Raw genomic sequence first — 14,988 nt, forward strand, 5'->3', positions numbered from 1 at the left:
CCCTCCCCCATCCCATAATAACCCCTCTCTCCCCTCCCCCCAGGCTCCCTGACCTCCACCCCATATCCCCCCCCCCCCCCCCCCACCACCGCCCCCCCCCCCCCCCCCCATAACCCCCCCTCCCCCCTCATCCATCCCATAATAACCCCTCTCTCCCCTCCCCCCAGGCTCCCTGACCTCCACCCCATATCCCCCCCACATCCCCCCCACCCCCTCCCCCCTCCCCCACCCCATAACCCCCCCTCCCCCCCTCCCCCATCCCATAATAACCCCTCCCCCTCTCTCCCCTCCCCCCAGGCTCCCTGACCTCTGCCCCATAACTGCCCTCCCCCTCCCCCCTCCCCCCCTCCCCCACCCCATAATAACCCCCCCTCCCCCCCTCATCCATCCCATAATAACCCCTCCCCCCCTCTCTCTCCCCTCCCCCCAGGCTCCCTGACCTCCACCCCACATCCCCCTCCCCCCAACCCCCCCTCATCCACCCCATAATAACCCCTCCCCCCCTCCCCCATCCCATAATAACCCCTCCCCCATCCCATAATAACCCCTCCCCCCCTCTCTCTCTCCCCTCCCCCCAGGCTCTTTGACCTCCGCCCGCGGTTCCTCCGGTTGCGGCCTCACGGCCTCGGTCCTCCGAGACCCCCTGACGGGGTCCTCCGCGCTGCAAGGGGGCGCCCTCGTCCTCTCGGACGGCGGCGTCTGCGCCTTGGACGAACTCGATAAACTTCCGCTTCCGGAACGGGCGGCGCTCTACGAGGCCATGGAGCAACAGCGCCTCTCGGTGGCCAAAGCGGGCGTGGCCGCCAGGCTCAACGCGCGCTGCGCCCTATTGGCTGCCGCCAACCCGCCTATGGGGCGCTGGGACCCACGGAGACCCACGGAGAGCAACGTGGGGCTGGAGCCGGCGCTGAGCTCGCGCTTTGATCTCGTCTGGGGGGTGAGGGACCGGCCCGCGAGGAGCAGGGACCTCAGGTAGGGGGCTGCGACCCACGGATCTATGGGGCTGCGACCCACGGATCTATGGGGCTGGAGCCACGGATCTATGGGGCTGCGACCCACGGATCTATGGGGCTGGAGCCACGGATCTATGGGGCTGGGAGCCACGGATCTATGGGGCTGCGACCCACGGATCTATGGGGCTGGGAGCCACGGAGCTGTGGGGCTGGAGTCGTGGATCTGTGGGGCTGGACAGAAAATGTGTGGGGCTGGACCCATAGATCTATGGGGCTGGAGTCGTGGATGTGTGGGGCTGGACCCACGGATCTATGGGGCTGGAGCCACGGATCTATGGGGCTGGGAGCCATGGATCTATGGGGCTGGACACAAAATGTGTGGGGCTGGAGTCGTGGATGTGTGGGGCTGGACCCATAGATCTATGGGGCTGGAGTTGTGGATCTGTGGGGCTGGAGTCGTGGATCTATGGGGCTGGAGTCGTGGATGTGTGGGGCTGGACACAAAATGTGTGGGGCTGGGCCCATAGATCTATGGGGCTGGAGTCGTGGATGTGTGGGGCTGGATCGCTTTGATCTCGTATGGGGCTGGACCAAAATGTGTGGAGCAGGGATCAGATGTGTGGGGCTGGGAGCTGTGGGGCTGGGACGGATCTATGGGGCTGGACCCACGGATCTATGGGGCTGGGAGCCGTGTGTGTGTGTGTGTGTGTGTGTGTGTGTGTGTGTGTGTGTGTGTGTGTGTGTGTGTGTGTGTGTGTGTGTGTGTGTGTGTGTGTGTGTGTGTGTGTGTGTGTGTGTGTGTGTGTGTGTGTGTGTGTGTGTGTGTGTGTGTGTGTGTGTGTGTGTGTGTGTGTGTGTGTGTGTGTGTGTGTGTGTGTGTGTGTGTGTGTGTGTGTGTGTGTGTGTGTGTGTGTGTGTGTGTGTGTGTGTGTGTGTGTGTGTGTGTGTGTGTGTGTGTGTGTGTGTGTGTGTGTGTGTGTGTGTGTGTGTGTGTGTGTGTGTGTGTGTGTGTGTGTGTGTGTGTGTGTGTGTGTGTGTGTGTGTGTGTGTGTGTGTGTGTGTGTGTGTGTGTGTGTGTGTGTGTGTGTGTGTGTGTGTGTGTGTGTGTGTGTGTGTGTGTGTGTGTGTGTGTGTGTGTGTGTGTGTGTGTGTGTGTGTGTGTGTGTGTGTGTGTGTGTGTGTGTGTGTGTGTGTGTGTGTGTGTGTGTGTGTGTGTGTGTGTGTGTGTGTGTGTGTGTGTGTGTGTGTGTGTGTGTGTGTGTGTGTGTGTGTGTGTGTGTGTGTGTGTGTGTGTGTGTGTGTGTGTGTGTGTGTGTGTGTGTGTGTGTGTGTGTGTGTGTGTGTGTGTGTGTGTGTGTGTGTGTGTGTGTGTGTGTGTGTGTGTGTGTGTGTGTGTGTGTGTGTGTGTGTGTGTGTGTGTGTGTGTGTGTGTGTGTGTGTGTGTGTGTGTGTGTGTGTGTGTGTGTGTGTGTGTGTGTGTGTGTGTGTGTGTGTGTGTGTGTGTGTGTGTGTGTGTGTGTGTGTGTGTGTGTGTGTGTGTGTGTGTGTGTGTGTGTGTGTGTGTGTGTGTGTGTGTGTGTGTGTGTGTGTGTGTGTGTGTGTGTGTGTGTGTGTGTGTGTGTGTGTGTGTGTGTGTGTGTGTGTGTGTGTGTGTGTGTGTGTGTGTGTGTGTGTGTGTGTGTGTGTGTGTGTGTGTGTGTGTGTGTGTGTGTTGTGTGTGTGTGTGTGTGTGTGTGTGTGTGTGTGTGTGTGTGTGTGTGTGTGTGTGTGTGTGTGTGTGTGTGTGTGTGTGTGTGTGTGTGTGTGTGTGTGTGTGTGTGTGTGTGTGTGTGTGTGTGTGTGTGTGTGTGTGTGTGTGTGTGTGTGTGTGTGTGTGTGTGTGTGTGTGTGTGTGTGTGTGTGTGTGTGTGTGTGTGTGTGTGTGTGTGTGTGGATCTATGGGGCTGCGACCCACGGATCTATGGGGCGGACCCACGGATGGGGCTGGAGCCACGGAGCTGTGGGGCTGGGATGGAGCACGTGGGGCTGGAGCGGGCGGCGGACCCACGAGGCCTGGAGCAACAGCTGTGGGCCATGGGGCTGGACCGTGGAGCTGTGGGGCTGTGGGGCTGTGAGGAGCCAATGTGTGGGGCTGGAGCCACGGATCTATGGGGCTGGACAGAAAATGTGTGGGGCTGGACCCATAGATCTATGGGGCTGGAGTCGTGGATCTATGGGGCTGGAGTCGTGGATGTGTGGGGCTGGAGTCGTGGATGTGTGGGGCTGGAGTCGTGGATGTGTGGGGCTGGACACAAAATGTGTGGGGCTGGAGTCGTGGATCTATGGGGCTGGACACAAAATGTGTGGGGCTGTAGATCTATGGGGCTGGAGTCGTGGATGTGTGGGGCTGGACACAAAATGTGTGGGGCTGGACCCATAGATCTATGGGGCTGGAGTCGTGGATGTGTGGGGCTGGACCCATAGATCTATGGGGCTGGACACAAAATGTGTGGGGCTGGAGTCGTGGATGTGTGGGGCTGGACCCATAGATCTGTGGGGCTGGACACAAAATGTGTGGGGCTGGACACAAAATGTGTGGGGCTGGAATCGTGGATGTGTGGGGCTGGACCCATGGATCTATGGGGCTGGAGTCGTGGATCTATGGGGCTGGAGTCGTGGATCTATGGGGCTGGACACAAAATGTGTGGGGCTGGAGTCGTGGATGTGTGGGGCTGGACACAAAATGTGTGGGGCTGGACCCATAGATCTATGGGGCTGGAGCCGTGGATGTCTGGGGCTGGACCCATAGATGTGTGGGGCTGGGACCCATAGATGCGTGGCGCTGGCCCCATAGATGTGTGGGGCTGGGACCCATAGATGTGTGGCGCTGGCCCCATAGATGCGCGGGGCTGGAGCCGTGGATGTGGGGCTGGAGCCGTGGGGCTGGAGCGGGCGGCGCTCTACGAGGCCATGGAGCAACAGCGCCTCTCGGTGGCCAAAGCGGGCGTGGCCGCCAGGCTCAACGCGCGCTGCGCCCTATTGGCTGCCGCCAACCCGCCTATGGGGCGCTGGGACCCACGGAGACCCACGGAGAGCAACGTGGGGCTGGAGCCGGCGCTGAGCTCGCGCTTTGATCTCGTCTGGGGGGTGAGGGACCGGCCCGCGAGGAGCAGGGACCTCAGGTAGGGGGCTGCGACCCACGGAGCTGTGGGGCTGCGACCCACGGATCTATGGGGCTGGAGCCACGGAGCTGTGGGGCTGGAGTCGTGGATGTGTGGGGCTAGACCCATAGATCTATGGGGCTGGACACAAAATGTGTGGGGCTGGACCCATAGATCTATGGGGCTGGAGCCATGGATCTATGGGGCTGGACACAAAATGTGTGGGGCTGGACCCATAGATCTATGGGGCTGGAGCCATGGATCTATGGGGCTGGAGTCGTGGATGTGTGGGGCTGGACCCACGGATCTATGGGGCTGGAGTCGTGGATGTGTGGGGCTGGAAACAAAATGTGTGGGGCTGGAGTCGTGGATGTGTGGGGCTGGACCCATAGATCTGTGGGACTGGAGTTGTGGATGTGTGGGGCTGGACACAAAATGTGTGGGGCTGGACCCATAGATCTATGGGGCTGGAGCCGTGGATGTGTGGGGCTGGACACAAAATGTGTGGGGCTGGAGTCGTGGATGTGTGGGGCTGGACACAAAATGTGTGGGGCTGGAGTCGTGGATCTGTGGGGCTGGAGTCATGGATGTGTGGGTCTGGAGTCGTGGATGTGTGGGGCTGGACCCATAGATCTATGGGGCTGGAGTCGTGGATGTGTGGGGCTGGAGTCGTGGATGTGTGGCGCTGGACCCATAGATGCGCGGCACTGGACCCATAGATGTGTGGGGCTGGGACCCATAGATGCGCGGCACTGGACCCATAGATGTGTGGGGCTGGGACCCATAGATGCGCGGCACTGGACCCATAGATGTGTGGGGCTGGGACCCATAGATGTGTGGGTCTGGGACCCATAGACGCGCGGCGCTGGCCCCATAGATGCGCGGGGCTGGAGCCGTGGATGTGGGGCTGGAGCCGTGGGGCTGGAGCGGGCGGCGCTCTACGAGGCCATGGAGCAACAGCGCCTCTCGGTGGCCAAAGCGGGCGTGGCCGCCAGGCTCAACGCGCGCTGCGCCCTATTGGCTGCCGCCAACCCGCCTATGGGGCGCTGGGACCCACGGAGACCCACGGAGAGCAACGTGGGGCTGGAGCCGGCGCTGAGCTCGCGCTTTGATCTCGTCTGGGGGGTGAGGGACCGGCCCGCGAGGAGCAGGGACCTCAGGTAGGGGGCTGCGACCCACGGAGCTGTGGGGCTGGACCCATAGATGTGTGGGGCTGCGACCCACGGATCTATGGGGCTGGGAGCCACGGATCTATGGGGCTGCGACCCACGGATCTATGGGGCTGGACACAAAATGTGTGGGGCTGGACCCATAGATCTATGGGGCTGGAGTCGTGGATGTGTGGGGCTGGAGCCGGCGCTGAGCTCGCGCTTTGATCTCGTCTGGGGGGTGAGGGACCGGCCCGCGAGGAGCAGGGACCTCAGGTAGGGGGCTGCGACCCACGGAGCTGTGGGGCTGGACCCATAGATGTGTGGGGCTGCGACCCACGGATCTATGGGGCTGGGAGCCACGGATCTATGGGGCTGGACAGAAAATATGTGGGGCTGGACCCATAGATCTATGGGGCTGGACACAAAATGTGTGGGGCTGGACCCATAGATCTATGGGGCTGGAGTCGTGGATGTGTGGGGCTGGAGCCGGCGCTGAGCTCGCGCTTTGATCTCGTCTGGGGGGTGAGGGACCGGCCCGCGAGGAGCAGGGACCTCAGGTAGGGGGCTGCGACCCACGGAGCTGTGGGGCTGGGAGCCACGGATCTATGGGGCTGGGAGCCATGGATCTATGGGGCTGGGAGCTAGGGATGTGTGGGGCTGGGACCCACGGATCTATGGGGCTGGAGACGTGGATGTGTGGGGCTGGACACAAAATGTGTGGGGCTGGACCCATAGATCTATGGGGCTGGACACAAAATGTGTGGGGCTGGACCCATAGATGTGTGGGGCTGGACACAAAATGTGTGGGGCTGGAGTCGTGGATGTGTGGGGCTGGACACAAAATGTGTGGGGCTGGACCCATAGATCTATGGGGCTGGAGTCGTGGATCTGTGGGGCTGGAGTCGTGGATCTATGGGGCTGGACACAAAATGTGTGGGGCTGGAGTCGTGGATCTATGGGGCTGGACACAAAATGTGTGGGGCTGGACCCATAGATCTATGGGGCTGGAGTCGTGGATGTGTGGGGCTGGACACAAAATGTGTGGGGCTGGACCCATAGATCTATGGGGCTGGAGTCGTGGATGTGTGGGGCTGGAGCCGGCGCTGAGCTCGCGCTTTGATCTCGTCTGGGGGGTGAGGGACCGGCCCGCGAGGAGCAGGGACCTCAGGTAGGGGGCTGCGACCCACGGATCTATGGGGCTGGAGCCACGGATCTATGGGGCTGGAGTCGTGGATATGTGGGGCTGGACACAAAATGTGTGGGGCTGGAGTCGTGGATGTGTGGGGCTGGACCCACGGATCTATGGGGCTGGACACAAAATGTGTGGGGCTGGAGTCGTGGATGTGTGGGGCTGGACACAAAATGTGTGGGGCTGGAGTCGTGGATGTGTGGGGCTGGACCCACGGATCTATGGGGCTGGACACAAAATGTGTGGGGCTGGAGTCGTGGATGTGTGGGGCTGGACACAAAATGTGTGGGGCTGGAGTCGTGGATGTGTGGGGCTGGACCCATAGATCTGTGGGGCTGGAGTCGTGGATGTGTGGGGCTGGAGTCATGGATCTATGGGGCTGGAGTCGTGGATGTGTGGGGCTGGACCCATAGATGTGTGGGGCTGGAGTCGTGGATCTGTGGGGCTGGACCCATAGATGTGTGGGGCTGGACACAAAATGTGTGGGGCTGGAGTCGTGGATGTGTGGGGCTGGAGCCGGCGCTGAGCTCGCGCTTTGATCTCGTCTGGGGGGTGAGGGACCGGCCCGCGAGGAGCAGGGACCTCAGGTAGGGGGCTGCGACCCACGGATCTATGGGGCTGGAGCCACGGATCTATGGGGCTGGGAGCCACGGATCTATGGGGCTGGAGCCACGGATCTATGGGGCTGCGACCCACGGATCTATGGGGCTGGGAGCCACGGATCTATGGGGCTGGACCCACGGATCTATGGGGCTGGGAGCCATGGATGTGTGGGGCTGGACACAAAATGTGTGGGGCTGGAGTCGTGGATGTGTGGGGCTGGAGTCGTGGATGTGTGGGGCTGGACACAAAATGTGTGGGGCTGGACCCATAGATCTATGGGGCTGGAGTCGTGGATGTGTGGGGCGGGACACAAAATGTGTGGGGCTGGAGTCATAGATGTGTGGGGCTGGAGTCGTGGATATGTGGGGCTGGACCCATAGATGTGTGGGGCTGGAGTCGTGGGTCTGTGGGGCTGGACACATGAATGTGTGGGACTGGACCCATAGATGTGTGGGGCTGGAGTCGTGGATATGTGGGGCTGGGACCCATAGATGCGCAGGGCTGGAGCCGTGGATGTGTGGGGCTGGGACCCATAGATGCGCGGGGCTGGAGCTGTGGATGTGGGGCTGGAGCCGTGGATGTGTGGGGCTGGGACCCATAGATGTGTGGGGCTGGTGGCATGGATGTGTGGGGCTGGACCCGTGGATGTGTGGGGCTGGACCTGTGGATCTGTGGGGCTGGAGTCGTGGATCTGTGGGGCTGGGAGCTTTGGATGTGTGGGTCTGGGACCTATAGATGTGTGGGGCTGGGAGCTATGGATGTGTGGGGTTAGACCCATAGATATGTGGGGCTGGACCCATAGATGTGTGGGACTGGACACATGGAAGCGTCGGGCTGGAGCCATGGATATGTGGGGATGGAGCCATGGATGTGTGGGGCTGGGAGCTATAGGGATGTGTGGGGCTGGACACATATATGTGGGCCTGGGACCCACGGATGTGTGGGGCTGGACACATAGGGATGTGTGGGGCTGGGACCCATAGATGTGTGGGATTGGAGCCATATATGTGGGGCTGGGACCCACGGATGTGTGGGGCTGGACACATAGGGATGTGTGGGGCTGGGAGCCATAGATGTGTGGGGCTCGACCCACAGAGGCTGGATCTATAGGAGATGGAGCCATAGAGAATGGATTTATAGGGGATGGAGCCATAGGGATGTGTGGGGCTGGACCCATAGGGATGGAGCCATAGATATGTGGGGCTGGACCCACAGAGGCGGGATCTATAGGGGATGGAGCCATAGAGAATGGATCTATAGAGGATGGAGCTATAGGGATGTGTGGGGCTGGACCCATAGGGATGGAGCCATAGATGTGTGGGGCTGGACCCATAGAGGCTGGATCTATAGGGGATGGAGCCATAGGGAATGGATCTATAGAGGATGGAGCTATAGGGAGATGTGGGGCTGGACCCATAGGGGATGGAGCTATAGGGAGATGTGGGGCTGGACCCATAGGGATGGAGCCATAGAGAATGGATGTATAGGGGATGGAGCCATAGGGATGTGTGGGGCTGGACCCATAGGGGTGGAGCCATAGGGAGATGTGGGGCTGGACCCATAGGGATGGAGCCATAGAGAATGGATGTATAGGGGATGGAGCCATAGGGATGTGTGGGGCTGGACCCATAGGGGTGGAGCCATAGGGAGATGTGGGGCTGGACCCATAGGGATGGAGCCATAGAGAATGGATCTATAGAGGATGGAGCTATAGGGAGATGTGGGGCTGGACCCATAGGGGATGGAGCTATAGGGAGATGTGGGGCTGGACCCATAGGGATGGAGCCATAGAGAATGGATGTATAGGGGATGGAGCCATAGGGATGTGTGGGGCTGGACCCATAGGGATGGAGCCATAGGGAGATGTGGGGCTGGTGCCCCACTAACGCTATGGGGCTGCCCCACAGCCTCGCCCACCACATCACCTTCGTGCACCGCCACAACCGGGAGCCCCCCGGCGCCTTCCAGCCCCTGGACATGAAGCTCATGAGGTGAGGGGGCGTCCCCGGACCCATAGATCCCTGCCCCACATCCGCCCCATGGATCCCTGCCCCACATCCGCCCCATAGATCCCTGCCCCACATCCGCCCCATAGATCCCTGCCCCACATCCGCCCCATGGATCCCTGCCCCACATCCACCCCATAGATCCCTGCCCCACATCCACCCCATAGATCCCTATGGATCCCTGCCCCACATCCACCCCATAGATCCCTGCCCCACATCCACCCCATAGATCCCTGCCCCACATCCGCCCCATAGATCCCTGCCCCACATCCGCCCCATAGATCCCTGCCCCACATCCGCCCCATGGATCCCTATGGATCCCTGCCCCACATCCGCCCCATAGATCCCTGCCCCACATCCGCCCCATAGATCCCTGCCCCACATCCGCCCCATAGATCCCTGCCCCACATCCGCCCCATGGATCCCTGCCCCACATCCGCCCCATGGATCCCTGCCCCACATCCGCCCCATGGATCGCTGCCCCACATCCACCCCATAGATCCCTGCCCCACATCCACCCCATAGATCCCTGCCCCACATCCACCCCATAGATCCCTGCCCCACATCCACCCCATAGATCCCTGCCCCACATCCACCCCATAGATCCCTGCCCCACATCCGCCCCATAGATCCCTGCCCCACATCCACCCCTATGGATCCCTGCCCCACATCCGCCCCATGGATCCCTGCCCCACATCCACCCCATAGATCCCTATGGATCCCTGCCCCACATCCGCCCCATAGATCCCCATGGCTCCCTGCCCCATATCCGCCCCATAGATCCCTACCCCACATCCACCCTATGGATCCCTCTGGCTTCCATTACCCCCCATTGCCCCCCATCACCCCCCATGTCCCCCCCATTACCCCCATTGCCCCCCATTGTCCCATAGCCCCCTGTTGCCCCATAGCTCCCCATTGCCCCCACTGCCCCATAGCTCCCCATAGCCCCCATCGCCCCCTTGCCCCCCATTGCCCCCATCACCCCCCACTGCCCCATAGCTCCCCATAGCCCCATAGCTCCCCATAGCCCCCATAGCCCCCTGTTGCCCCACTGCCCCATAGCTCCCCCTTGCCCCCCACTGCCCCATAGCTCCCCATAGCTCCCCATAGCCCCATCGCCCCATTGCCCCCATTGCCCCATTGACCCCATCACACCCCACTGCCCCATAGCACCCTATTGCCCCACTGCCCCATAGCTCCCCATAGCCCCCATCACCCCATTGCCCCCCATTGCCCCATAGCCCCCTATTGCCCTATTGCCCCCCATTGCCCCATAGCCCCTGTTGCCCCACTGCCCCATAGCTCCCCATTGCCCCCCTCGCCCCCCATTGCCCCATAGCTCCCCATAGCTCCCCTCTGCCCCATAGCTCCCCATTGCCCCATAGCTCCCCATAGCTCCCCTCTGCCCCATAGCTCCCCATCACCCCCCACTGCCCCATAGCTCCCCATAGCCCCCATCGCCCCATTGCCCCCATCACCCCCCACTGCCCCATAGCCCCCACCGCCCCATAGCTCCCCATAGCCCCATCGCCCCATCACCCTGCACTGCCCCATAGCTCCCCATTGCCCCATAGCTCCCCATCACCCCCACTGCCCCATAGCCCCCTGTTGCCCCACTGCCCCATAGCTCCCCATAGCTCCCCATTGCCCCATAGCCCCCCATAGCCCCCATTGCCCCATAGCCCCCATCACCCCTGCTGCCCCATAGCTCCCCATCACCCCCATTGCCCCATGGCCCCCTGTTGCCCCATAGCCCCCACTGCCCCATAGCTCCCCATTGCCCCATAGCTCCCCATAGCTCCCCATAGCTCCCCATTGCCCCATAGCTCCCCATAGCTCCCCATAGCTCCCCATAGCTCCCCATAGCTCCCCATAGCCCCCATAGCTCCCCATAGCTCCCCATAGCTCCCCATAGCCCCCATAGCTCCCCATAGCTCCCCATAGCCCCCATAGCTCCCCATTGCCCCCATCACCCCCACTGCCCCATAGCTCCCCATAGCCCCATCGCCCCCCATTGCCCCATAGCCCCCATAGGCCCCACTGCCCCATAGCTCCCCATAGCCCCCATAGCTCCCCATAGCCCCCATTGCCCCATTGCCCCATAGCCCCATAGCCCCATTGCCCAATAGCTCCCCATAGCCCCATAGCCCCCATCACCCCCCATTGCCCCCATTGCCTCCCCATAGCCCCCCATAGCTCCCCATAGCTCCCCTTAGCCCCATTGCCCCCATCACCCCCCATAGCCCCCACTGCCCCATAGCTCCCCATAGCTCCCCATAGCCTCCCCATTGCCCCCCATCGCCCCATAGCTCCCCCCCCCATAGCTCCCCATTGCCCCATTGCCCCATAGCTCCCCATAGCTCCCCATAGCCCCATCTCCCCATTGCCCCCCATCGCCCCATAGCTCCCCATCACCCCCACTGCCCCATAGCACCCTATTGCCCCATAGCTCCCCATAGCCCCCATAGCCCCCATGCTCCCCATGCCCCCACTGCCCCATAGCTCCCCATAGCCCCCATAGCCCCCCATAGCCCCATTGCCCCATTGCCCCTGCAGGCGGTACCTGGCCCTGTGCAAGCGGCAGCAGCCCCGGGTGCCCCCCGCGCTGGCCGAGCCCCTCACGGCCGCTTATGTGGGGCTGCGCCGTGGGGCAGGGGGCGGCTTCACCTCCCCCCGCAGCCTCCTGGCCCTGCTGCGCATGGCCACCGCGCTGGTGAGGGGGGGGCACTTGGGGGGCGGAGGGGGGGCACTTGGGGGGCACTTGGGGGGCAGAGGGGGCACTTGGGGGGTGGAGGGGGGCACTTGGGGGGCAGAGGGGGGCACTTGGGGGGCGGGGGTGGAGCACTTGGGGGGCGGGGGGGGCACTTGGGGGGCAGAGGGGGGGCACTGGGGGGGAGGGGGGGGCTTGGGGGGCACTTGGGGGGTGCATGGGGGGCACTTGGGGGGCAGTGGGGGGCACTTGGGGGGCAATGGGGGGCACTTGGGGGGCGAGGGGGCACTTGGGGGGCATGGGGCGGAGGGGGGGCACTTGGGGACGGGCGGGCACTTGGGGGGCAGAGGGGGGGCACTTGGGCGGAGGGGGGGCACTTGGGGGGCAGAGGGGGGCACTTGGGGGGCAGAGGGGGGCACTTGGGGGGCGGGGGGGCACTTGGGCGGAGGGGGGCACTTGGGGGGCGGGGGGCACTTGGGGGGCAGAGGGGGGCACTTGGGGGGCAGAGGGGGGCACTTGGGGGGTGGAAGGGGGGCACTTGGGGAGCGGGGGGGGCACTTGGGGGGTGGAGAGGGGGGCACTTGGGGGGCAGAGGGGGGGCACTTGGGGGGCAGAGAGGGGGCGGGGGGGGAGCACTTGGGGGGGCAGGGGGGGGCACTTGGGGGGCAGAGGGGGGGACAATGGGGGGGACATGGGGGGTAATGGGGGTGGAATGGGGGGTATATGGGTTGCTATGGGTCTCTATGGGTCTCTATGGGTCTCTATGGGTCTCTATGTGTCTCTATGGGTCTCTATGGGTCTCTATGTGTCCCTATGGGTCTCTATGGGTCTCTATGGGTCTCTATGGGTCTCTATGGGTCCCTATGGGTCCCTATGGGTCTCTATGGGTCCCTATGGGTCTCTATGGGTCTCTATGGGTCTCTATGGGTCCCTATGGGTCTCTATGGGTCTCTATGGGTCTCTATGGGTCTCTATGGGTCCCTATGGGTCTCTATGGGTCTCTATGGGTCTCTATGTGTCTCTATGGGTCTCTATGGGTCTCTATGGGTCTCTATGTGTCTCTATGGGTCTCTATGGGTCTCTATGGGTCTCTATGTGTCTCTATGGGTCTCTATGGGTCTCTATGGGTCTCTATGGGTCTCTATGTGTCTCTATGGGTCTCTATGGGTCTCTATGGGTCTCTATGTGTCTCTATGGGTCTCTATGGGGTCTCTATGGGTCTCTATGGGTCTCTATGGGTCTCTATGTGTCTCTATGGGTCTCTATGGGTCTCTATGGGTCTCTATGTGTCTCTATGGGTCTCTATGGGTCTCTATGGGTCTCTATGTGTCTCTATGGGTCTCTATGGGTCTCTATGTGTCTCTATGGGTCTCTATGGGGTCTCTATGGGTCTCTATGGGTCTCTATGGGGCTCTATGGGTCTCTATGGGTCTCTATGGGTCCCTATGGGTCTCTATGGGTCCCTATGGGTCTCTATGGGTCTCTATGGGTCTCTATGGGTCTCTATGGGTCTCTATGGGTCTCTATGGGTCTCTATGGGTCCAGGCCCGCCTGCGCCTGGGGGCCGTGGTGGAGCGCGAGGACGTGGCCGAGGCCGTGCGGCTGCTGGAGAGGAGCCGGGAATCGCTGGAGACAGAACAGGAGCCGGGCCCACGGTGAGACCCATAGGGACCCATAGAGACACATAGAGACCCATAGAGACCCATAGAGACCCATAGAGACACATAGAGCCCCATAGAGACCCATAGAGACCCATAGAGACCCATAGAGACACATAGAGACTCCATAGAGCCCCATAGAGCCCCACAGAGCCCCATAGAGCCCCATAGAGACCCATGGAGGCCCCATAGAGACCCATAGAGACCCATAGGGACCCATAGAGCCCCATAGAGCCCCATAGAGACCCATAGAGACCCATAGAGACCCATAGAGACCCATAGAGACCCATAGAGACCCATAGAGACCCATAGAGACACATAGAGACCCATAGAGACACATAGAGACCCATAGGGACACATAGAGACCCATAGAGACCCCATAGACTCCCATAGGAACCCCATAGAGACCCATAGGGACCCATAGAGACCCATAGAGACCCATATCCCCCCATATCCTGCCATAACCCCCCCATTTCCCCCCTATATCCCCCCATATCCCCCCATATCCCCCCTCCCCCCATATCCCCCCCATATCCCCCCATATCCCCCCCATATCCCCCCATATCCCCCCCATCTCCCCCCATATCCCCCCCACATCCCCCCCACATCCCCCCACATCCCCCCCATATCCCCCCCATATCCCCCCATATCCCCCCATATCCCCCCCATTTCCCCCCCCACACCCCCATTCCCCCCCATATCCCCCCATATCCCCCCCATAACCCCCCCTCATCCCCCCCGCAGGCCCCAGCGCCCCTCTGACGCCATCCTGGCGGCGCTGCGGGAGCTGGGGGGCGGCCGTGGGGCCGTGCCCTATAGCGAGGCCCTGGAGCGCTGTGGGGCCAAGGGCTTCACCCCGGCCCAGGTGCGGGCGGCCCTGGACGAGTACGAGGAGCTCAACGTGGTGCACGTGAACGCCGCCCGCACCCGCGTCACCTTCGTCTGAGCCCCACACATCTGTGGGGCAGCCCTATAGATCTGTGGGGTGGACCCGCACGTCTATGGGGCGGACCCACACATCTGTGGGGCGGACCTGCACGTCTATGGGGCAGGACTTAAGAGAGCTATGGGGGAGGGCTAGAGATCTATGGGGCGGACCCACACGTCTATGGGGCGGACCCACACATCTATGGGGCAGACCACGCATCTATGGGGCAGGACTTAAGAGAGCTATGGGGGAGGGCTAGAGATCTATGGGGCGGACCCACACGTCTATGGGGCGGACCCACACATCTATGGGGCAGACCACGCATCTATGGGGCAGGACTTAAGAGAGCTATGGGGGAGGGCTAGAGATCTATGGGGCGGACCCACACGTCTATGGGGCGGACCCACACATCTATGGGGCAGACCACGCATCTATGGGGCAGGACTTAAGAGAGCTATGGGGGAGGGCTAGAGATCTATGGGGCGGACCCACACGTCTATGGGGCGGACCCACACATCTATGGGGCGGACCCATACCTCTGTGGGGCGGACCATGCATCTATGGGGCAGGACTTAAGAGAGCTATGGGGCAGGGCTAGAGATCTGTGGGGCAGCCCTATAGATCTGTGGGGCGGACCCACACATCTG

General features: G+C 62.1%; 1 protein-coding gene across 1 annotated transcript; it reads left to right on the forward strand.

Moving 5' to 3' along the window:
* Positions 1-578: 578 nt before the first annotated feature.
* Positions 579-14,400, forward strand: MCM7 (minichromosome maintenance complex component 7; the record flags this gene model as incomplete). The annotated part of the gene is made up of 5 exons (XM_062604268.1): positions 579-972; positions 8,944-9,027; positions 11,602-11,758; positions 13,301-13,410; positions 14,158-14,400. Coding segments are annotated over 5 exons (947 nt in total), but the record flags the coding sequence as incomplete, so codon positions are not given.
* Between the last annotated feature and the right edge of the window lie 588 nt (positions 14,401-14,988).

Source organism: Pezoporus occidentalis, unplaced genomic scaffold, assembly GCF_034315485.1.
Source record: "Pezoporus occidentalis ecotype Australia unplaced genomic scaffold, CSIRO_AGI_Poc_V1 ctg846, whole genome shotgun sequence".
Lineage (NCBI taxonomy): Eukaryota > Metazoa > Chordata > Aves > Psittaciformes > Psittacidae > Pezoporus > Pezoporus occidentalis.